The 22,941-nt window shown below is 59.0% G+C and overlaps 2 protein-coding genes across 7 annotated transcripts; both read right to left on the reverse strand.

Moving 5' to 3' along the window:
* Positions 1–11,475, reverse strand: LOC311512563 (persulfide dioxygenase ETHE1, mitochondrial-like). Of its 4 annotated transcripts, none has more exons than XM_084613838.1 (7): positions 6,625–6,700; positions 2,881–3,025; positions 2,231–2,379; positions 1,793–1,922; positions 1,276–1,365; positions 965–1,081; positions 1–716 (listed from the first exon to the last, which is right to left on the reverse strand). In XM_084613838.1, the coding sequence occupies exons 1-7, from the start codon at positions 6,661–6,663 to the stop codon at positions 664–666; spliced, it is 723 nt and encodes a 240-aa protein (XP_084469964.1). In that variant the 5' UTR covers positions 6,664–6,700; the 3' UTR covers positions 1–663. The 4 variants fall into 4 exon arrangements, with proteins under 4 accessions (XP_084469964.1, XP_084469963.1, XP_084469965.1 ...); XM_084613837.1 differs by lacking the exon at positions 6,625–6,700 and adding an exon at positions 3,580–3,746; XM_084613839.1 differs by lacking the exon at positions 6,625–6,700 and adding an exon at positions 10,830–11,475 and having other exon boundaries at positions 2–716.
* Positions 11,476–12,735: 1,260 nt separating this feature from the next.
* XRCC1 (X-ray repair cross complementing 1) lies at positions 12,736–22,745 on the reverse strand. Of its 3 annotated transcripts, XM_084613879.1 has the most exons (17): positions 22,645–22,745; positions 22,183–22,275; positions 21,495–21,602; positions 21,096–21,254; positions 19,661–19,741; positions 19,330–19,447; positions 18,876–19,024; positions 18,099–18,219; positions 17,647–17,863; positions 17,106–17,222; positions 16,705–16,804; positions 16,347–16,521; positions 16,196–16,250; positions 15,711–15,850; positions 15,328–15,418; positions 14,863–14,938; positions 12,736–14,467 (listed from the first exon to the last, which is right to left on the reverse strand). In XM_084613879.1, exons 1-17 carry the CDS (start codon positions 22,693–22,695, stop codon positions 14,354–14,356), a joined length of 1,965 nt encoding a protein of 654 aa, XP_084470005.1. In that variant the 5' UTR covers positions 22,696–22,745; the 3' UTR covers positions 12,736–14,353. The 3 variants fall into 3 exon arrangements, 2 of the variants coding, with proteins under 2 accessions (XP_084470005.1, XP_084470004.1); XM_084613878.1 differs by having other exon boundaries at positions 16,196–16,521; XR_014709484.1 differs by lacking the exon at positions 12,736–14,467 and having other exon boundaries at positions 14,890–14,938; positions 16,170–16,250.
* Positions 22,746–22,941: the final 196 nt, after the last annotated feature.

Consider the following 22,941-nt stretch of genomic DNA (forward strand, 5'->3'; position numbering starts at 1 on the left):
CCCAAGACTGAGCCCCATTCATAAAGAGGGCCCCCCCCCCTTCCAGCCCAGAGTGGGGAACACCCGCTCCCAGCTCTAGGCCCACGGGTGCCGACGCCCCACAGAGCAGAGGCAGTCCAGCTAGTGCAAACAGCAAGTGGAGGGAGCCCTGCAGTGTGGGTGGGACCCCCCAGTTCAGGCACAGGGTAGGAAGCAGGGCCTGACAGAACTGAGCAGGGTCCGCCCAGGCACCCCGTTATTCAAATGCAGAATATGGGGGCCTGGGGCCTCTCTCAGACCCCAATGCTGGCTGCAGGGGTTCCCTGCTGTCTGCACACCAGGCTCAGGGAAGGAGGGGGGCTTTGCTCCCCAGGGGAGGCTAGCGGGAAGCTCCCACCCCACAGTGAATGCCAGACTGGGTGGGGAGGGGGGGGGTCGGGAAGCTGCCATGGTTGAAGATCATGAACCCCCTCCCCAGTCAAGGGATGCACCCTCCCACTCAGGACCCCAAACAGGGAGCCCCCAGATTTCGCTTAAGGGAGGGACCAGAGTGAGAGTCAGGGACAGCCAGTCCCAGGCCAAAGGACCTTGCATCATCATAAGGGTCAATGAGAGGGTGTGCCCTATGATGAGGTGGGTGGGGCTTAATACAAGGGGGCGTGGCATTAGAGAAAGAGGGCTGGGCTAAGTCGCTGCATCCTGTATCCCACACTTGAGGTTCGCTGGGACAGCAAAATCTGCAGAGGATGAAAAAACAGACACATTAGACAGAGCGATAGGGGCCCTGGCCTCATCTACGCCCCCTGCCAGTCCTCAACTGGGATAACTCCACCCCCCGCTTTAACCACTAGACCCCCCACTCCCCTCCCAGCCCCGTGAGAGAACCCAGGCGTCCTGCCTCCCAGCCCCCCACTGCTCTAACCCACCAACCCTTCTCCCTCCCAGCCCATGGAGAGAACTCAGGCGTCCTGACTCCCAGCTTCACCAATTTGTTGGGGTTGAGGAAGGTTCAAGCTGTTCATCAGCTGGACAAAGGCCTCGCAGCTCTGGGTCAGTCGGGGGTTCAGGGTCCTCTCCTCCTCCACCGTGGACACCGTCTGGCCTGCAGGGGGCGCCAGGGGGCAGGTGAGAAACAGCACCAGCAGGGGGAGCCCCCACCCCTGCGGGCCCCCCACCCGGCTCCCTGGAGCACAGCGCCCCCTAGTGCCGGGCTGGGGCATCGGGGCCAGCCCTGACTGCCCCACTGAGCCCCGCCCCCTGCAGCACAGCGCCCCCTAGCGCCGCGCTCGGACTCACCCGTGTAGTCGTGGGCGGGGTAGATCAGACAGTCTCCGGGGAGCGTGAAGATTTTCTCGTGCACGGAGCGGTACAGGGTCTCCGGGGAGCCTGGGGGGCAGAGAGAAGTGGGGCCTGGTTACCATGGGGTGAGGGACACAGCCAACCCCCTGGCATGGCACCCCTGACATCCTTGGCACCATCTGGCCAAAGCTCCCTGGCATGGCACCCCCATCATCGCCCCAGCACCCACTGCCATCACCTTGGCAACCAGCAGCCATGTTCCCCAGGGCTATGGCGACTAGGAGGTGAACCCAGAGATGCTCCCTCCATCTCCATGGCAACTACCAATCACGTTCAAGAGATAACGCACCCCCCCCCCACCCCTCACCATGGCACCAGCAGGTCATGCCCAGCGGCTGTCACCATAGCCATGGCGGTTACCATCATATCAAAGGGATGCACCGTCTTGTCCCCACGGTAACCATTCACCAGCCCTCCAAGAACCCCCCCCCCCATCACCCCAGCTCGCCCTCACCCTGCTGGAAGTCGGTGCGGCCGCAGCCCCGGATCAGCAGGGCGTCCCCGGTGAAGGCCATGGTCCTGTCACTGAGCACGTAGGTCAGACAGCCGTCCGTGTGTCCGGGGGTGGAGCGGGTTTCCAGGGCCTGCAGACAGGGGGAGCCAGCGACATGACCTCTTTATGGGACCCAGGAGTCCTGGCTCCCAGCCCCCTACTCTGACTCCATTCTGCTCTGCTCCCAGAACTACGGAGAGAACCCAGGAATCCTGCCTCACAACCCCCCTGTTCTGACCCCACTCAGCTCCCACTCTGGGGAGAAACCCAGGAGTCCCGACTCCCAAGTCCCCCTCCCTCCACACACACATGCTCTAATCACTAGACCCCCCGCCCTTCCAGAGCCGAGGAGAGAACCCAGGAGTCCGGGCTCCCAGCCCCAGTGCCCAGGTGACTTACGAAGGCCCCGAATTCCAGGGCGTGGCCCTCGCGGAGGAGGATGTCGGCCAAGGCCCCGCTGTCCTGGGAGATCACACTGCGGCAGCCTGGGAGCATCGTCTTCAGCAGCCCGGTGCCCGTGATGTGGTCTGCATGGCAGTGGGTGTTGGCTGCGCGGAGCAGAACCAGGGATTTACAGATGGGAACCTGACCCGCTCCCCACCCGCCCCGCCAGCCGGTCCCTGCCCTGGGGCCGGATCAGGGCCGGTGCCCCCGAGAGGGGAAAGGCCCCGTGCCCCATTCTCCACCCCCTGAGCCAGGCGGTCCCTGCCCTGGGGCCGGATCAGGGCCGGTGCCCCCGAGAGGGGAAAGGCCCCGTGCCCCATTCTCCACCCCCTGAGCCAGCCGGTCCCTGCCCTGGGGCCGGATCAGGGCCGGTGCCCCTGAGAGGGGAAAGGCCCCGTGCCCCATTCTCCACCCCCTGAGCCAGCCGGTCCCTGCCCTGGGGCCGGATCAGGGCCGGTGCCCCCGAGAGGGGAAAGGCCCCGTGCCCCATTCTCCACCCCCTGAGCCGGCCGGTCCCTGCCCTGGGGCCGGATCAGGGCCGGTGCCCCCGAGAGGGGAAAGGCCCCGTGTCCCATTCTCCACCTGCCTTCCAGGGCTTCTCTCACCTGCGTACAGTAAGTTGAGGCCCAGCTCCCTCACCAGCTCCGCGTCCCGCTTGGCCGTCTCCAGAACCGGGTCGATCAGAACCGCCTCCTTGGTCTTCAGATCCGCGAGCAGGTAGGTGTAGGTGCAGCTCACGGGCTCAAAGAGCTGTGGAGGGGAGACCCAGTTAGCGCCGGCAGGAGAGTGGGGTCTAGTGGTTAGAGCAGGGGGCTGGGAGCCGGGACTCCTGGGTTCTACCCATGGTTCTGGTGCTATCCCTCCTGCCCCGTCAGTCATTCCCAGCTCCAGGCTCCCTTTACCCTGGGAGCGGGACAGGAAGTCAGGAGCCCCGCAAGCAGGGCGGGGAAGTTACAGCACCAAGGATCTGATCAGACCAGCAATAAGGCGGGCTGGGATTTCCTGACTGCCAGAGCGCCTTCTTCTGGGGAGAGAACCCAGGAGTTCCAGCTCCCAGCCCTGCCCCCCTGCTCGAATCACCAGCCCCCACTCCCCTCCCAGTGCCAGGGAGGGAACCCAGGAGTCCTGGCTCGCAGACCCGCCCCCGCTCTAACTACCAGACCCCACTCCCTTCCCAGAGCTGTGGAGAGAACCCAGGAGTCCTGGCTCGCAGCTCAAACCACCAGCCCCCACTCCCCTCCCAGTGCCAGGGAGGGAACCCAGGAGTCCTGGCTCGCAGCCCCCAGGCCCGGCCCGGGGCTCACCTGCCGGAAGAGCAGCCCCTGGCGCTGGGCGCGGCGGGTGCAGTAGGGTCTCAGGGCCAGGGCGCGCCGGGCAGCGGCCGCTGCAGGGCGGCTCCGGGACAGCCACATGGCCGGGGCAGCGGGCGCTGCGCTGCTGCCAGCTGCGGGGACGGGCCCTTTAAATGCCAGGGGTTGGGGAGGACGGGAGGGGGCGGGGACAGGAAGCCTGGAGCCCTTAAAGGGCCAGCTGCACGGGGGGGGGGGGGCGTGGACATAGAGATGCCCCTGACACACGAGGGAAGGGTAACACACACACACGGGAAGGAGAACACAAACAGATACACACACTAGGGAAGGGTAACACAAACAGATTCACACACTAGGGAAGGGTAACACAAACAGATACACACACAAATACACACACACTAGGGAAGGGTAACACAAACAGACACTAGGGAAGGGTAACACCCACACACAGAGACATGTGCGCAGAGACATGGAGTGCCACACATGTACACACAGGGATATAATTACACACAGGGTTCCAGATACACACACAAGTCCCTCTCATAGACACACACTCTCCCTGGAATACAATTATACACACAGCGGCCCTGGCACGTGCGCGCACACACAGAGATACAATGCAACACACACTGGGTTACACACATATCCAGAGTCCCCCTCTCTGTCTCACAGTGTACACAGGGTTACACTTACACACACACATGCAGCCACAGTGGGCTACAGTCCCGCTGGCACACCCCAGGTGCACCGAGAACAAGACACAAGCACTCACAGGTCAGCCTCTTTGGAAACACACACCCACACACAGTAAAGATTTACCCCTGCAACCTGTTAATTGCACTGCTTTGTTGCTGTAGGGTCTTCAAAGGACAATTAGCAAACACATGGAAGAGGGTACAACACTGGGCCCACAGCTACAGATCGAGTCCCCTTTAAATATGCAAATGAAGGTCGCAATCCCTATCCTGATTGGTCCATTCTGCAGGACAGCTCCCGGGCTGGTAGTTTCATTTCCTGTTCATCTTATTAACCCTACAAATGCCAGATATAGGGGAGGCCGCATCACCTAGCGGAAAGGGGTGGGGTGGGGTATGGAGCCAGGACTCCTGGGCTCTCTCCCCAGGGCTCTGTTAAGGCAGAGGGGTGGAAGGGGCGAGAGCCAGGGGCAGGGCTGGGAGCCAGGACTCCTGGGTTCTCTCCCCAGCTCGGGGAGGGGAGTGGGGTCTAGTGGTCAGAGCAGGGTGGGGGGCAGTGGGCAAGGACCAGGGGACTTTAACTGTCCCTATAGATTCTTGTCCAGCTGGTCTCTGCCCTTTGCCAAAGAAGCAGCTGAGATTAACCCTTCTCCTGCCAGCCCTTTCCTCCGGGACAGGCGCCCGCAGCCCACCTGGGAGAGGGTTAGAAACCCACGAAGCAGCTCAGCGCTGGGGGTCAGGATAGGGATATGGGGAGGGGGGGAGAAGTGACGACATTGTTTATTGTCTTGGCCATATGGACTTCGTTCCCAGGGCACAAGTCAGGACTCCAAGCCCGGCCCCTGGCTCTAAGTACTGGGTGTGAGCTCCAGTCGTTAAAAGGGTGTGGCAGGCCTGCCAGCCAGGACTCCTGGGTTCTCTCCCCGGCTCTGGGCGGGGAGTGGGATCTCATGGTCAGAGCAGGGGAGCTGGGAGCCAGGACTCCTGGGTTCTCTAGAGATGAGTGCATTCTGTGCAGACCCGTTGCCTGTTGGGTTCCCAGGGGGCATGAGGCAATCATTCCCTCCTGGCTACTAGGCCTGTGTGGGCTCTGGCAGGGGGATGATTTGGGGCCCCCGGGAGCAGGCTGGGAACCTGCTGTGGCAATAACATGGCTGGGTGCAGGGCTGAGGAGCCCGAGCCGCTGGGTGTGATGAGACGGTAACTCCTGCTGGGGGCTGATTATATCTGGGAGGGAGAAATTTGCCAGCTGGCAACCGATGCCATGATGGAGGGGGGAGGGAAAGGAACAGCGCCCAGGGGTCCTGGCTCCCAGCCCCCTGCTCTAACTACTAGACCCCACTCCCCTCCCTGAGCTGGGGAGAGAACCCGGGCGTCCTGGCTCCCAACCCCCTTCCTTTGCCCTTGCGGTGTAATTACAGTAGCGCTGAACTCTTCCCTCCTTTCAGCCATTTTGGGTGGTGACAGTCACCGTGGGCAGAACTCCCACGCAATGGAGTCCCCCTATCTTCTCAAGGAAGCCCTGGTCACTGGCCAGCCAGGCGCCTCCTCCAGCAATCAGCCTGATCTCTAGGATTTCACATCGTTGCTCCCCTGCTCCCAATCCTGCGTTTTTTTACTTTTCAGGAAGCAGCTGGCTGGGGAGCTCTAATGGGTTAGAGCCGGGGGCCAGGACTCCTGGGTTCTCTCCCTGGCTCTGGGAGGGGAGTGGGGTCTAGCGGTTAGACCGGGGTGCTGGGAGTTAACCCTTCTCTTCCCCCCACCCCCCACCACAGGCTGTTTTCTGTATTTTCTGCTCCCTCAATGATCTTTTCTGACAGAAATTAAAATAAAATGTCGAGCCAAAGCCACTGAGCAGAGGGAAACCCTACGATAATAAGCCAGCCTGTGCAGTGTCAGTTCTCAGGGCAGACCCTAGAATAAACAGCATGCCTGGCCGCCCAGCGCTCATAAGCAACCCTACAGCAATAACCCTAGGCGATGCAAACCAAGGTCTCCGGAGAGACCCCGCAATAAACAAACCACTCTGCCCAGTCACCCTCCACGGAGCAAGGGAGCGTGCATAGCCCCGGAGAGAGCCAACAGACAACACATTAGTGTCTGTAGCCCCAGGGCACGTGAGAGACCCTACCGTAAACAAACATACCAGTGTTCACAGGAGACCCTACCGTAAACAAACAGGGCTCTGCGGCCCTGGTGCTCACAGGAGACCCTACAATAAACAAACGAGCCCGTGTGACCCCAGTGGTCACGGAAGACCCTACAATAAACAAACGAGACCTTGCAGCCCCAGCATGCACAGGAGACCCTACAATAAACAAACTGGGATGCCCAGATACTCCACCATCAACAAACCATCCTGCTGCACAGCCCCGTGGTTCATGGGAGACCCTGGCCTGGGAGGGGAGACCGAGCCTGGAACAGCCTGCTGCTGGGAGCTGCGGCGGGGGGGGGGCGGGGATGGACGCATAGAAAGAACAGCCACCGCGCGTTGGCACGATGAATTTTGTCCCTCGCCCGAGCTGGTGAGAGAAACCAGCGCGCGAAGGGGGAGCCCTGACGCGCCCCCATGCGGGCACTTGGTATAGCCCAGCGCTCGCTCCCTGCTCCTGGCCCCTCCCAGCGGCTGGGTTGATTCGGCCGCGTCCGGCAGCGGCTCTTCCCCGGTGGATTCTGCTGCGTCCGCCCCCTGTTCCCTGGGGATTCCCCCGCTCCCAGGGATTCCCCCCCCCCGGGATATTTACCCCCCTTCCCGCTGGGATTTGCCCCCCTCCCTCACTGAGCCTCCTGCATTGTCCCCTCCCCCTGCTCTGCCCGGACTCCAGGGTTCTCTCCCCGGCTCTGGGAGGGGAGTGGGAACTGGGGGAGGGCTGGGAGCCCGGACTCCTGGGTTCTCTCCCTGGCACCAGGAGAGGAGTGGTGTCTAGTGGTTAGAGCGGCAGGGGGCTGGGAATCAAGCCCCAGAGGCAGGAATGGAACCCAGGAGTCCTGGGGGGCATGCGGGCCCCGTATAAGGGTGAACCTCCCCTCTTATGAAACAGGGCTCAGCCGCCCCTTGGGGGAGCTGAGAGCCTGCATGGCCAGGCTGACAAATAGAAAATCCTAGGGAAATTAAATGCAAACGACCCCAGTTAACGCTTCATTACAGGGCTGAGATATTCCACGCCCCGCAGCTTATCCCACCCCGCCACCAGCTCTGCCCTGACAGTCTCAGACACGGGATTTTCCCTTCTCCCCTCTGCACGTCCCAAACCAACCAGAGCCAGGGCTCTTGATGGCCCGCCAGTCCTGCACCCTTTAGAGTAGGATCCCTGAGGAGAAAGCTGCCCGTCTACATACGTCTGTCCCATCTTTGTTACCCAAGATCAGAGCCGGGCGCTGCACAGACCCAGACTAAGATCAGCCCCCCCCCCCCCATTTGCTCCATCCTGACCCACAGCGACCCACCCAATATTCCAGTGAGGAGATGAACTGAGAACAAGTCTTTGGGGGGAGGGCACTGGGAGGGGTATATGGCACAGGATCGAGGGGTAGGCGGGGTCTGATGTGGGGCTGGATCTGGGGGATATGTGCATGGTGGAATGGGAGGGAGAAAGCTATATAGATAGATGAGGTTGATGGGGGAGTGGGGATGTGGGGCTGGATTGAGGGTATATGGGGTCAGTATGTGGGGCTGGAAGCTCCCCAGGGTGTGTGTAGCCAGGTCCCCCTAACTCTGGCCCTGTCATAACCATAAGGGTAGCCTAAAATTCCTCCTTACCTGTAAGGGGTTAAGAAGCTCAAATAACCTGGTTGGTACCTGACCAAAGGAACCAATGGGGACAAAAGATCTTTTCAAATCTGGGGGGGCCTTTGTTTTGGGTTCTTTGCCTTGGTGTTCCTTTGCGCTTGAGACTAAGCGGGACCGGACATCAGTCCATGTCCTCCAAACCCTTCTGAACCAGTCTCTCCTATTACAGAAATTCTAAGTACAGCCAGGCAAGGTGGATTAGTTTCTCTTTGTTTTCTCAGCTTGTGAATTTTCCCTTTGCTGGAGGGAGGTTTATCCCGGTTTTGTTGTAACTTTGAAGCTAAGGCTCTGGGGTGGGGGGGTTCCTCTGTGTTTTGTGCATCGTTTGTTACCCTGTAAAGTTATCTTCCAACCTGACTTTACAGAGGGGATTTTTACCTTTTCTTTCTTTCTTTTTTTTTTTTTTTAAATAAAATTCTTTTAAGAAGGGATTGATTTTTTTTTTCAGTGTCCAAAGATCTAGGGGTTTGGGTCTGTGTTCACTTTGTAACCAATTGGTTAGGATATTCTCAAGCCTCCCCAGGAAAGGGGGTGAAGGGGCTTGGGGGGCTATTTTGTGGGAACAGGAATGCCAAGTGGTCCTTTCCCTGATTCTTTGTCTAAACCCCTTGATGGTAGCAGCATACTGTTCAAGGACAAGGTGGAATTTGTGCCTTGGGAAAGTTTTTAACCTAAGCTGGTAAAAATAAGCTTAGGGGGTCTTGCATGCTGGTCCCCACATCTATCCCTCAGAGTTCAGAGTGGGAAGGGAACCCTGCCATGGTGGCAGCGGTGGGCCCCATACGCAGCCCCGACAGTGCCCCGCTCCCTGCAGCTGCCTGCAGTGTGCCCATCACCCTGGGCCAGCGGGTCTGAGGGACCAGCTGGAGAAGGACAGAGACCAGTGGCTGGGGCGGGGGGGAGGAATATGACAGGTGAGCAGGGGATGGGGAGAGGTGAGCAGGGGGAATGGGGACAGGCGAGTAGGGGGAATGGGGGTGTAGGGAGATGGATGGAGGGAGAGAGGACATGGGATGGATGGAGGTATAAGGGGATGGGGGTATAGAGATGTGGGGCTGGGGAGCTGGAAGGGGGACTGGTGCCCAGAGGGATGATGGCCAATTGTAACACAAGGGTCAGTTTTGGCCCCGTTTGTATCTTGGGCCGGGTGTCAATGGGGCCAGAGCCCCAGCGGGCAGGAACTGGCCATCGCTCTGGTGACACTCCCTTTCTCATTCACAGCAGGGCATTTCCCCTGTGTAAATCCCAGCCCGGTTTTGCTCACCCCGATCTTGGGCTGAATCCGGCCCCCGAGACTGGATTCCCGCTTCTTGGGCCCAAATCCCACCCAGAGGACTAAACTCCAGCTGCTGCTGGTGACATGCAGGCCAGGCTGGACTATTGGTGCATGACAGTGAGGTGACGCCAGCGAAATGCCTGAGGGACAGCACCATGCGGACTGTGGGGACCGGGAAACCATCGATAATCGGTCAAATGACATCATTCATTGCAGGGCCTCGCTCTCGGCCGGGGTCTGCACAGCGCCCCGGCGCGAGGGGACCCCCGCTCTTGGCTGGGGTCTGTGTTTATTGTTGTACAATCTCTAATTTATAATATTATGTTAACTAACAATATGATAATACTTATAAATGATATAATTATCAATTACTACATTTTAAATGAGAGATTGAACAATACTTTATATTATAAATACATTATTTGTAATTAATTATAAATTAGATATTGCATATTATATATGTTAAACAATATTAATCATTTCTAATAAACAATTATATAACTAAATGATTACTACTATTTATCATTTATAACATTTTATATCATAAATGAGAAATTAGTAATAAATCAGGGACTATATATTAAACACTACTTTGTATTATAAATGATAAATTAGTAATTATTATAAATTGGGCACTATTCAGGATATATCAAAATACATTAGTAGTAAGACTAAGCTTTTATCAGGGATATTTTTAGTAAAAGTCGGGGACAGGTGATGGGCAAAAAAGAAAAGTTCATGGAAACTGTGACCTGTTCTTGAATTTTACTAAAAATATCCTGGACAAAATGGGGATCGGTGGGTCCCCACACTGCCTGAAGCGGGGCAGCTGAACTGGGGCTGTGGGGTGACCCTGCCCCCTGCAGCTCTGGGGGCCCACGGCGGCTGGGAGCTGGGGGGTTCCGCCATCGCAGCTGGGGGCTGTAGGGGCTGCCAGAGACGGTAGAGGTACCCCACAGCTCCCTGTCCCCGCGGGCAGCGGGGGACCCACAGCTCCCAACCACCGCAGGCTGAAGTCATGAAGGTTACTGGAAGTCACAGATTCCATGATGAAATCAATCTTATTAGTAATTATCAGTAATTATAAATTAGCAATTGATACTCACTCTTCTGTATTAAAACACCACTAATATTTTCTATTACAGATGATAAATGATTTGATTCTTCTCCTTGCCTCAGGCCCGTCTCCCTGGGGCTGGCTCGTCTCCATTCCCGTCTGTCTTGGAGCAGTTCCTCAGAAACGCTGCTGTTCATCGAAGCCCAGCTAGCGCTGGGTCTTCCAACCCAGCTTTTACCTGCCACGTCTAACTTGAACCCCCCCGTTTCCTGACTGTTCTTTCGATCTTCCAGCCCCCTGGCCAAACCGTCCAAGCCTGGATCCCCTCCGCGGTTCTAGAATTGGTGCCACCTTCCCCGAATTCGTTTGTTCCAAGCACAAATTCATCCTCGTTACCCCCAGGGTCCAGCTGAATGGGTTTATTACCATTCTCTGCAAGATCTGCACCGGTCACTTCCTCCGTTCCCAGCATTCGGAGCCATACACGCTGCAGGCCCAATTACCGACTCGTAGTTCTGACTTGTCACTGTGCTAGCCAGCCTCCTACCGCAGGTCACGCCTCACTCCTCTTTATGGACTCGACGCCTTTCCTGCTTCGAAGATCCTTGCTGAGTTCCCCATTTTCCTGCTGCGGGGACTGACCGCTGGCTGTAAGACTTTGCCAGAGACAGGATAACTGACCAATTGGTTGTGTTAATTATTAACATTTTGTTGTAAAACCCAGATTGCACGTTTAACGAACTCTGACAAGTCATGTTATACCTAGCCTTGGAAGGGGTTGTTTTTTTATCAGTAAACATCGATAAAAGTCAATTTCACCGCACCCATGGAAACTGATGGAAAAATCTTTCTGTTGATGATCATCAAAATGTCCGGATGGGCGACGTGAGACCAGCCCGGCTGGGGAATGGAGCGGAGCTGGATTTCAGGATATTTGCTTTGTACATGTCGACAATGTGTGTTTTAACAGGTATAAAGCTTTCACTTTTTAAAATCAACGTTTAGTCATTCAATAATTATTGTCTGACCTGCCCTGTTGCATGACTGCCCCATAACTTCCCGCAACAGTGAACATTTAAATCAGTAAAAAAATTTAAAATGCTTTAAAAATTGATATGTCAAAAATGATAAAACTCAAATTGTCAAGCCTAATTATACATTAACCATTAGTTCCTAATTATTAATAAGTATGAATTCTTACTATACATTCTCAACAGATCTTGGATGATAGATTATCAGTGATCAGTTACCAATTATTATAACCAGGTGACAATGTGTTGGGTACAAATCGATAGTCACGCAGTAAAATTAATCAGATGAAAGAATGTGACGCAAAAAAACAACAAAAATAACAAAGATAAATTGTGAACTGGGAAATTTCTGTAGCAGGTTAAAAAAAAAGTTGAGTAACAAAAATAACTTTACCCAGATTTTAATTTTAAACATGTAGGTGAAATTTAACCAATCAGCAAAAAGAATTGAGAGAAAGAAAATACTAAACAACAGAGTAAAAATAAATCACCCTTGAGGGGGATAAATAGCTGGGTAGAAATTTTGAGGTTTAAAAAAATCTGGCATTTGAGGGCTGGGTTTCTAGTGATGGGAAATTAATGCCCTAGGAGTTCATGGTCCATTTCATACTGGGGTGACAGATTTTCATTCAAAAGTCAATCCTGACCTGCAGCCCCCAGTTATCGCAGCCCTGAGATGCCCCCCCACAGCTCTGCCAGTGCCCCTCACTCCTGACCCGCAGCCCTCTGCACAAGTCACAGATGTTTTCTGGGTCCTGTAGGTTATAAGTACCCCAAACCCAACCTGCTGCTGCGGCTGGAAAGGGGATGAAACCATGGGGCAAGGTTGATCCCTGTTATAGAAACGTCTTCCAGTGTATTATATGCACCCCATGGGGAGGACAGGGCGGGGGGGGGGAGGGGGGAAATTCGCTCATTTTATTTTTTGGTACATTAATCTAAAAAAAGTAATGACTCTGTCTGTCCATCCTCTGCTGGAGGGGCTGACTGCCCCCTCCCCCAATCTTACACACATCACCCCCTGGGAAGTCTTGAATTCCCCCAAAGCCCAACTTCTCCACAACACCCCCTGCCCCTCCGAAAAGGTTCCAGACTCCAGCTCAACAGGCCCCTCCCCGGTCTGTGAGTGCCCCTCAATTCCAACCCACAGCCCCCTGCTATAACAGCCCCGGGCTCCCCCCTCCCGGCTCCGTTCATGGACCTACCTCTCGGTCTCTGTCAGCCCTGCTATCAGCCCCACTGCTTCGTTTCTGCCACTCACTAGCAGCTGTGCGGTCAGATCAACACAAGGGGGCCATAGCTGGGCTCATTAACAGGTTTAATTAGGAAAGATACACACTGGCCATGCAGCAAAGGACAGGGCCCCCCAGGTGGTGTGGGGAGCAGCTGAACTGGGCTCTGGCTCAGGACTCCCACACCCTCTCTTCTCCCCCAGCTGGTCTGAGTCAGGAAAGCACTGTGGGGCACAAGAGAGAAAGTTCCCCTGCTGGATTCCCCTGCCCAGGCCAGACAGAACATGCGGAGACCCCCACCCCTGGCTACAGCTCAGAGGGAGAATGGATGGGTTATGACTCCATGGCTGGAGATGGGGGTCACGCAGACCCAGAGCAGCTGAGGGGTGGAGCAGTAGCTCCAGCCCCATTCAGGCCCAGAGAGCGAGATGCCTCCGCTCATCAAACACGTGTCCTGAGTTTCAATACAGAGGCCACTCTCTGAACCAGTGCGGGGGGGGGGGGGGGGCGTTCGAGTTCATGGCAGCAGGGCCAGTAGCTTTTCCGCAGCAGCTCCCTGGGGGATGTGGGTTTATGGGGGCACAGGCTCAGCAGCACATCTTCTTTCGAAGGACAATGTGGGGCCCTTTCAAAAAATCCCACTGGGACAAAGCAGGGTCCCCAGCATGCACCCTCCGCTGTGCTGTGTGGGAGGGAGCCCAGGACTTGCAACCTAAATTCAGTGTGGGGCCCAGGCCAGGGCCTCAGGGAGACCAGACCCACCCCCCTGTTAAAGGGAGTTTTTAAACCAAGCTTCACCTGAAAGCCCTTTATTTTGCTCAAAGAAAATGTTGTAGAAAAGAGCTCCCCCCCAAATACAAACAGCACCCCAGGATCTAGGGCAGGAGAAAGGGAAACCATGGAGACAGGCACACAGCAACCCTGAAACTGACCAGACACACCCACCTAGGTCCCTCCCCCCAGCCTGAAACCGACCAGGGAGAGAAGGAAAGTAACCAGCTTAATTTCCTTGCTCAGAGCAGTCAAATGGTAAGACCTGAACTCACCCACCGCCATGGCTCGGTGAAAATTCACGGTGCCAAGCAGTTCCTGGCTGCACCGTTCCCAGGGCGGTAAGGCAGGGAGGGAAGGTTTCCTGCATTTCATCTGGGTTTGTAAATTCTCCGGAGTTTAGCATCTAACCCCGCCCCGCGGGTTTCTCCCTCCCAGTCACAGACTCTGTCCAGCACAAGTCACCTGGGTTTAACTGAAAAGGGGGCCCACGCAGGTGAAGGGGACTGGACATGGGGGGTCCAGCGGATGCAGACACCCGTTCAAAGGGATGTGATTGTAGGGCGGGCGAACGGCGAGAAGCAGAGTCAATCCAGGATTAACCCAACAGGTGGAAACGACAGCGCTGGCGGAAAGAAGGTTGAGGGGATGGGTGGTGAGGGCGCCTCACAGATTCGGGGGAGGGGTATATTGAGGGGAACAGGGAGGAGGAGTCAGATCAGCTGCGGGGGGTGGGTACATGTGGGGCGGCCCTGCCCCGGCACAGAGCCCAGCTCAGCCCCTGCAGTTGACGTTGATGCGAACAGGAGGCTCAGGCAGGGGCTGGAACCGCCCCGCCCAGCGTGTCATCCGTACCCAGGTACACGGGGGGGCTCCCAGCCCCGAGTCTGCGCTGGGGGGGTCTGCGAGCGCCGCCCTATGCTTGGGGCACCACCACGTAGGGCTGGTGCGGGATGAGCCGCTGGCGCTGGTTGCAGGCGTAGATCCAGCGGGGGCGGACGAAGGAGAGGTTGGCGTTGTCGTTCAGAGCCTGCGGTGGGCGACGGCAGGAAAGTGAGGGCCACGCGCAGAAGAGCATCTGACCAGCCCCCCTGCTCTAAGCCCCTCGACCCCACTCCGCTCCCAGAGCTGGGGAGAGAACCCAGGAGTCCTGGCTCCCAGCTCCCCCTGCTCTGAGGCACTGGACCCCACTCCCATCCCAGTCAGGGACAGAACCCAGGAGTCCTGGCTCCAGAAACTCTAGCCTGCACCCTGCATTAAACACCCAAATGCGACAAACAGGTTAAAGGCCCCGTGTCCCGTTCCCTGCCCCACGGAGCCAGCCAGCCCCCTGCCCGCTCCAGGGGAGGACACGTGCACCTCATCCATTAGGGGTCGCTATTCTGGTGCTGGGGGGCAGGGGGAGAACGGGGGGAGCCCTCTCACCTCCTCGAAGGTGTCGTCCCACTCCTGGGCCGTGATGACGTAGTTCACCCGCTCGTTCATGTAGCCCTCCACCTCCCTGGGGGCAGGACGGCAGCATCAGTGAGAACCCCTCGCTCCGACCCACCGTCCGTCCCCCCAGCTCTGCCCGCGCCCCTCGCTCCGACCCGCGGGGCTCCCCCCCCAGCTCTGCCCGCGCCCCTCGCTCCGACCCGCAGCCCCCGCGGGGCTCCCCCCCAGCTCTGCCCGCGCCCCTCGCTCCGACCCACCAATCGATTATAAAGAATTGCTCGCTGAACACAGATGTGTGTCCAGCACAGAGATGCAGCGGTCTCTAGGGTGGGGCGCGGAGGCTGTTTAACAACCTCCCAGAAACAGATCATGCCTAGGACAGCAGCGAAGGAGAATTTTATAACTACAAAGGGGACTTCGGGAGCTACCCCCAACCAGCAGGATTTCACCCCTCACCCGCTGAACGCCGTGATGTAGCGATTCAGGAGGCGTCGCTCCTGGGAGGGGAACTCGCCATAGAGGAAAAAGCGTTTGCCCACGAAGAAATCTGGAGGAGGAGGAAAGGGGTCACGTAAAGAGCGGGATGCTCGAAAACCGCTTGGGCGTCTCCCTGTCAGAGTTGTATGGTGTTCACCTGTGGGACTCCCTGCCGCAGGATATTAAGAATCTCCTTCATGTGTTCTACTCAAACTCACTGTTAACAGCGGTTACCCATCCCCTAGAGGAGACAGGCCCCGTGCCCCATCGTCCCCCACCCAAGAGAGCCAGTTCCCCCCATGGGGCCGGATGGAAGCCAGAGGTCCCTGGAAGGGAAAGGTGCCATGTCCCACCACACATACCAGGAAGCTCCGGGATGGGCTGATCTGGCTCCTCCTCTACATCTGTGTTCTCATCTGTAGACCCACCATAGGGGTCGTCATCAGGGTCCGGAGCTGCCTCCCGACCCGCTTGCTGCTTCTTGCGGTGCTCCTCCTCCACCCTACATCAGGGAGTGTGGGTCAGCCAGGGGGTGACACCCCTCCCGCTCCTCTGCTGAAGCAACGGAACCCCCTGCCCTACCTCATCTCCATCCCCCTCCCAAAGCCAGGGAGAGAACCCAGGCATCCTGGCTCCCAGCCCCCCTGCTCTAATCACTACACCCCACTCCCCTGAGCTACAGAGAGAACCCAGGAGTCCCTCCCCAGAAAGAGCACCGGGGGGGAGGCGGATCTCCCCCTGGGGCCCTTTTCCCATCCCTCCTGTCCCCACCCCCTCTCTGGATCAGCCCCCATGGCCAAGGGGCACTCGCCCCAACTCACCGGGGGCCAAGCTCTGCTGTACCCACCTCCTCAGCTCATCGTCTGTGTCGCCGGAGTCGCCCTCCCCGCTGTCTCTCGCCCCTGGAGAACAGCACGGGAAATCAGTCCCAGCCACCCCACAGCATTGTGGGATACCTCCCGGGGCAGGGAGCCAGGACTCCTGGGTTCTCTCCCTACCTGCGGGCTCCCCGCTGTCCGTGGAGGCCGGGGAGCTCTCCCCCCCGGCCCGCGAGTTGCCGGCGTTGGCCCAGGATGTGCCGGGCTCTGTCTCCTCCCCCGAGGACTCACCCTGAGGCGGCAGAGCCCTGGCAGGTGCCTTGCCCTGGTGGTTGGAGCTAGGCAGCCCGGCTCTCTGCAAGAGAAAGGTCCGAGGGGGGGGTCTGTGCAAGGTGGTGTAATGGGGGCAGGGCAGGGGCTTGGGAAGCTAGACCCCACCCCCCTCCCAGAGGTGGGGAGAGAACCCAGGAGTCCTGGCTCCCAGCCCCACCCCACTCCCCTCCCAGAGCCAGGCCCTGCGCCATCTGATGCCCCCTACCTGTCGGGGGGAGGGGGTCTTGCGGGGCCGGGCGGGCGGCTCTTCCTCACTCTCCTCTTCCTCCTCGCTGCCCGAGGCAGGCGGACCATCCATCAGGTACCTGCCCAGGGACACCCCTCGGTTATCCCCTCAGCCAAGCGCTGCTCCCCAGCCCCAGGGAGATCCGACTATACCCCCTGGAGCCCCCCCACCCCCCTGCAGTCCCCTACAACAGGACTGAACCCCCTGGGCTCCAGCCATCACTGATTGCCCCCCCCCATGAATGACCCCCCAGCACCCTCCCCCACCAGTCTTGCTCCCCATCTGACCCCGATAGCATATAACCCCCCAAGCCCCAGCCAGTGCTGACACCTCCTGGATGGCCCCCCAGACCCACTGGATGTAGGGTGCCCCCTCCTCACCGTTTGCAGGGCAGGTGCCGCCGGGCCCGGTGGCAGTCCAGCACCCACTCTTTCCGCACAATGGTGCCCCCGCGCCCCTTCACCTGGCTGTACTTGGGGGTGTTGGCGAAGGCACAGCTGGGGGAGAGGGAAGCAGAAGGGAGATCAGAGAGAGGTAGATCAAGGCATCAGGACTCCTGGGTTCTTTCCCCAGCTCTGGGTTGGGAGTGAAGTCTAGTGGTTAGACGGGGGTACCTAGATGAGGCGGGTGCTGTCGGGGGTCCAGTTGGGCTGGCCGGGCGGTACCAGCCGGGCAGGGGCAGGGAGCCGGCAGTACCAACGTGAGGTGGGTGCTGTCCGGGGTCCTGTCGGGCGGTACCAGCCAGGCGGGGTGGGGAGGGGAGCCGGCAGTACCGATATGAGGTGGGTGCTGCCAGGGGTCCAGTCCGTCTGGCCGGGCAGGGAGCCGGCGGTACCCACATGAGGTGGGTGCAGTTGGGAGTCCAGTCCGGCTGGCTGGGCAGTACCGGCCTGGCGGGTGCAGGGAGCTGGCAGTACCTACATGAGGTGGGTGCTGTCGGGGGTCCAGTCGGGCCGGTACTTGGCGCCCATCTCCAGCGCCTTGTCCCGCAGCTCGGAGCGGAAGGGGTTCTGGAAGCCGCTCAGCACGAAGACCGTCCCCTGCAGGAGCCTATGAAAATCCTCCCCTGCCCCCTCCGGCGACGGCTCCTTCGGCTGCTTCTTGTGGGCCGGCAGCCTGCTGGGGGGTGGCTCTGGGGCTGGGGGAGGACAATGGGGGGGGTTCATGATAACACCCACCTACTGGGACACCTGAGCCAACTGAAACACTCGGCCAAATGAGTGACAGATCTGCCCTCCCCTCCTTACACTGTACCCCGCCCCCCCTTTCTCTGGCCCTTAAGGTACCAACAGACCTCGACCCGTCATACTGTAGACCCATCATACTGTATACTATGGAGAGAGCTGGGGAGAGAACCAGGAGTCCCCTCTCACCTTTGGGCTTCTTGGGGGCTGGCTGCATGGAGTGGGGGGCCTCGGGGTCAGGCTTCCGAGCAGAGGGGGGGACCGAGTTCTCCTTGCTGAACTCAAACTTCCTCTTGGTGGGAGCCGGATCCTGAGGGAGAAGAAGTGGATCAGGAGCGAAAGATAAACAACTGGTACGATCAGCATTGGATTCCTGAACGCAGCCACCACTGCGGGGGCTGTTTATACAGGGACCCCTCACCGGGTGCTGAGATGCGGCAGCTTTAAGACAAAACGTGAAGGAGAACCCTGTACCCAAGCAAATCTGCAATGCAGCAGATTGTGGGTACCAGAATGCAGTCCCCAGTGATGGGAGCCGGCCCGGACGCCAGGGTTCACATAGATGACTACATTCCCAGGCCAGCAGGGCCACCTGTGCCCGTCAGCCCGTTCCAGACAGCCCAGGCCAGAGACCGGCCCCCCAGTCACTCCTAGGGTCGATCTTACCAAGGAACCCCGTCTCAACTGAGAAACTGCCCGGGATGGAGAATCCCCCGCGCCCCTTGGGCACTTGTCCCAATGTTTCATTGCCCTCCCTGGTGAGCACTGATGCCTTATTCCCAGGGTGAATAGAGACGGGATCACAGCTCCCGGGAGCCTTCCCTGGGTTAAACCGAACGGGTCAAGTGCCTGGTGTCACTTGCTCTGCGGGGAATTTTCAAGCCGTTCTTTGTTCTCGCGGCTCTTTGCCCGGGTTCCAGCAACCCCCACCACCGCGAGGGCTGCGCCCGGCTGAGAGGACTGTACCTTGGGGGAGGCTGCAGCGCGGCTCGGGGAGGTCCTGGCGGTGGGTTTCTCTGCAGCGGGTGGGGAGGGGGAGGAGGCGGCAGCGCTGGGTGTACTGGCCTGGAGGGTGGCCACAGCGTAGCTGGGGGACGGTTCCTCCGTCTGCGGGGCTGCACGGGAGAGCAGACAAGAGATGTCGCAGCCACAAATCACAGTAGCAGCCCGCGGAGCCAGAGCTAACCAGACGTACCACAGAGGGCAGGGGACAGCCCCTGGAAACCAGCATCTCTGGGTAACCTAGGCAGACGGCCAGCACACCCAGCTGTGGAGAGAACCCAGGAGCCCTGGCTCCCAGCACCCACCACTAGACCCCACTCCCCTCCCGGAGCCGGGCAGAGAACCCAGGAGTCGTGGCGCCCAGCCCCCACCCCATTCTATCCCACTAGACCCCCCCCCCTCCAGGGGTTCATGGTACCTCTGGGTGGTGTGAGAAGCGGTTTGCTAGCTCGGCTGAAGAACAGGGCCCCGGGCCTCATTGAGGCAGAACTGCTGTCTTCGTCCTTCACCTTAAACTGGCCCAGCTTGGTCACCTTCTGTACGGAGAGAGATGCACAGGGCTGGGCTAGTTCGGGCTGCGGGTCGGGCGTGAGGGGCACCGGCAGAGCTGGGGAGGGGGGAGCCCAGGGCTGGGCTAGCAGGGGGCTGCAGGTAAGGAGTGAGGGGCACTGGCAGAGCTGAGAGAGGGGAGGGGGGAGTCCATGGCTAGGCTAGCAGGATTGAGGGGCACCACCAAAGCTGTTACTCACCGGGGAGGCAGATTTTGATTGGGTTTCGTTGTTTTCGGGTGGCGAGTGGAACTTCACAAAAGACAGCCCATACGCTAGGGTCTATGGGGAGAACAGCCAAAAGAAAGTGACCCATTGGCAGAGCTGGGAAGAGAACCCAGGAGTCCTGGCTCCCAGCCCGCCTCCCCTGGTCTAACCACTAGACCTCACTCCCCCCGCCCCCGCCGAGACACCCTGTACCCCATGTTAGGCACTTTTATAAGGTTATGAAATATTTGGTACAAAGTCTGCTTTGTGAGCTATCATTTAAAAACTCATCATTTGCTGAACATCACTGTCCTTTTAAAATGTGTGTAACAGTGTGTGTAAAGCTACGTACTTTTACTATACGATGTTACTAAAATATGTTAGGATTCTGGGGAGCACCCACAGACTAGCTCTTCAGAGACCACAAAGGACAGAACAATACCCCACCAGGTGTTAAGAAACTATCAGCTGGGTAGGCGGCCGTTCTCTGGCAGGGGGAAGGTGTGAGTAAGAAATGTACATTTCGCCCCAGAGATGGTTCAAGCCTCACGTACACAAGGTGTGGGGTAATCCTCAGGGGGGAGGGGGTAAAGGAATGAAACAGTGGCTTCTACCTCACCTCTCCCATCTCTCTGCTCATGACATCAGTGTATTCCCTGGAAAGACACTGAACCAAAGTGGGGGATCCCAGGCTGAAAGGAAATCCAGCCTGTGAAATCTACCACAAACTTTTGGCAAGAAAAACCCTTTTTTGCTTTTAACTCCACTCAGGGGGTAAATTAGGCAGTAGCTTGCGTGCTTATTTCCTGTCATTTTTCTTTGCACCCCATTCTGGCTTTTACGTCTCATCACTTGTAAGCGATTGGAATCAACCTTTCAGCAGGTAAAAACCTTCTCAAATAGTTTCATCCAAAACAGAGTGTTTGGAGCGAAGTGTTTGGGAACCTCCACTTGGCTGGTGCACAATACCTTCCCTTTGATGGGATTTCTATGAGCTCGTGCTGTCCAGGAGGGTGCTGGGCAGTACAAAACGCACATTTCTGGGGGACAAGGCCGGGACTAAGGATTTGCGGGTGCTGCCCAGTGTGTAATTGAGGAATGGCTGGGAAAGTGTTCCTGTAACTCAGCTCGGGGTGACTTTGCACGCTGCAGGCTGTGTGAGAGGGCCAGGACTGGTGGCAAAGCAATGTCAAAGAGACCCAAGGGGACACAGCTGTTCCCCACTCCAGACTGTACCCTGGGGAACATCACACCCACCCCGCTTGAGCGGGTCGCACTGACAATGGATCACGACGTCACCACTGTTCTGCACTGCCCGCTTTCACTCACCCACGTGTAATCCCTTCCACCCCTGCCTGGCCAGTATGCGAGGGGTCCCCAGACCAGGCTGTACTGCGGAGGAAGGTCCCAGGGTCGGGAGGGGTCCCACCTTGGTGTAGGGCTGGGTGCAGACAATTTTCACCCGGTCCCATTTCTTCTCTGCTGCTGCCTTCACCAGCTTGTCCGGGCCGAACATCCGGACCCGGTTGAGGTTGGTGCCAGCCTTGCTCTCCGAGGGCGACATGAAAGACGAGGTGACCAGCAGCACCTTGCGGGGTGGGGGGGGGGAAGAGGGAAGAGAGCCCGGGTTAGAGAAGCCTCTGCAAACCCCTGACATCCCCCCACCCCAAATCCTGTCGTTGCCACAGTCCTAAACAGTTAAGCCCCCTGCCGTCGCTCAGCTGGGCCCCACCCCACAGGGCTCACTGAACCAGGTCAACCCCTCTGCCCCCCACCTTAGACCTGGGAGTTCCCCAAAGCTCAGCATGCGCTGCTTCCTCCCCCTCACCTCGTAGTCCTGCTCGCTGGGTGAGGCGGAGCTGCCGGCCAGCACCTCCACGAAGGCTGAGCCCTCGTTGCCCACGTCGATGCTGTGGATCCGCTCCTCCTTCTCGAACTGCCGCAGGTGGAAGGGGAGAGAGTCAGGGGCCGGGGATGCGGTGCCCACCCAGGGCCCATTCCCAACCCACTCCGGGAACCAGGAGTCCAGGGTCCCCCCTACACCCTAGTCTCCTCCCAGGGACAGAACCCAGGAGTCCCGGCTCCCCCTTGCCCCCGCTCCCTTCCAGGGACAGAACCCAGGAGTCCCGGCTCCCCCTTGCCCCCGCTCCCTTCCAGGGACAGAACCCAGGAGTCCCGGCTCCCCCTTGCCCCCGCTCCCTTCCAGGGACAGAACCCAGGAGTCCCGGCTCCCCCTTTCCAGGGACAGAACCCAGGAGTCCCGGCTCCCCCTTTCCAGGGACAGAACCCAGGAGTCCCGGCTCCCCCTTTCCAGGGACAGAACCCAGGAGTCCCGGCTCCCCCTTGCCCCCCCCCCTTCCAGGGACAGAACCCAGGAGTCCCGGCTCCCCCTTGCCCCCCCCCCCTTCCAGGGACAGAACCCAGGAGTCCCGGCTCCCCCTTGCCCCCCCTCCCTTCCAGGGACAGAACCCAGGAGTCCCGGCCCCACGGGGGGGGGGAGAGGAGGGGGAGCTCACCTGCAGGATGACCGACAGCTGCTTCTCGCCCGCCTGCGCCGCCTTCCACTTGCGGTAGGTGTCGGCTTTGAGCAGGTTCTCGGCGCAGTGAGTCTGGGGAATGGGGGTGGTCAGGGGGGCGAGACACCCCCAAGGATGGTCTCTTCCCCCCCCCCAGGAATGGTCTCTCCCGTCCCGTCCCCCCCCGACAGGGAATGGTCTCTCCCACTCAGCTCTCCCGCCCCCCCCACAGGGAATGGTCTCTCCCGTCCCGTCCCCCCCCCGACAGGGAATGGTCTCTCCCACTCAGCTCTCCCGCCCCCCCCACAGGGAATGGTCTCTCCCGTCCGTCCCCCCCCCCACGGGGAATGGTCTCTCCCGTCCGCCCCCCCCCACGGGGAATGGTCTCTCCCGTCCCGTCGTGGTCTCGCCGACCCAGACCTGACCCCCCCCGCCCCGCCCCCGGGAATGGCTGCCCCGCACCGGGTCGGCGCTGCTCGCGGACACCACATGGCGGACCCCGATCTCCGGCATCCCCGCGCGCCGCCGCCGCCGCCGCTGCCCCCCCCGCCCGGAAACAAAACTCCGGCGCCCCCGGAAGCGAAACCGCTCTGCGCCGCCCGCTCCGCTCTATGTGGGCTCGGCCCTCCGAGCCGCTCTGCGCAGGCGCCGTTGCCCAGCGAGGGATTGTGCGCGTGCGCAGCGCCCGATCTCGCCCGAGCAGCGGAGCGCGTGCGTGGTTCCTTCGCGCCTCTTTCGCCCGGTCCCCGCTCGGTCGCG

Source organism: Lepidochelys olivacea (genome assembly GCF_965140295.1).
Source record: "Lepidochelys olivacea isolate rLepOli2 genome assembly, chromosome: 24".
Taxonomy (NCBI): domain Eukaryota; kingdom Metazoa; phylum Chordata; order Testudines; family Cheloniidae; genus Lepidochelys; species Lepidochelys olivacea.

What these genes read in the sequence shown, in the direction of transcription:
- LOC311512563 (XM_084613837.1), bottom strand. Translation starts at nt 3,687, where the DNA reads ATGTGGCTGTCCCGGAGCCGCCCTGCAGCGGCCGCTGCCCGGCGCGCC. An exon ending in AGGGGCTGCTCTTCCGGCAG is followed by an intron (nt 3,026 to 3,579) that starts GTGAGCCCCGGG and finishes TCCCCTCCACAG; the next exon opens with CTCTTTGAGCCCGTGAGCTG. An exon ending in CCCTGGAATTCGGGGCCTTC is followed by an intron (nt 1,923 to 2,230) that starts GTAAGTCACCTG and finishes CCCTGTCTGCAG; the next exon opens with GCCCTGGAAACCCGCTCCAC.
- XRCC1 (XM_084613878.1), bottom strand. Translation starts at nt 22,695, where the DNA reads ATGCCGGAGATCGGGGTCCGCCATGTGGTGTCCGCGAGCAGCGCCGAC. An exon ending in CCCGACAGCACCCACCTCAT is followed by an intron (nt 17,223 to 17,646) that starts GTAGGTACTGCC and finishes CCTCTCCCCCAG; the next exon opens with CTGTGCCTTCGCCAACACCC. An exon ending in CGGCACCTGCCCTGCAAACG is followed by an intron (nt 16,805 to 17,105) that starts GTGAGGAGGGGG and finishes GTCCCTGGGCAG; the next exon opens with GTACCTGATGGATGGTCCGC.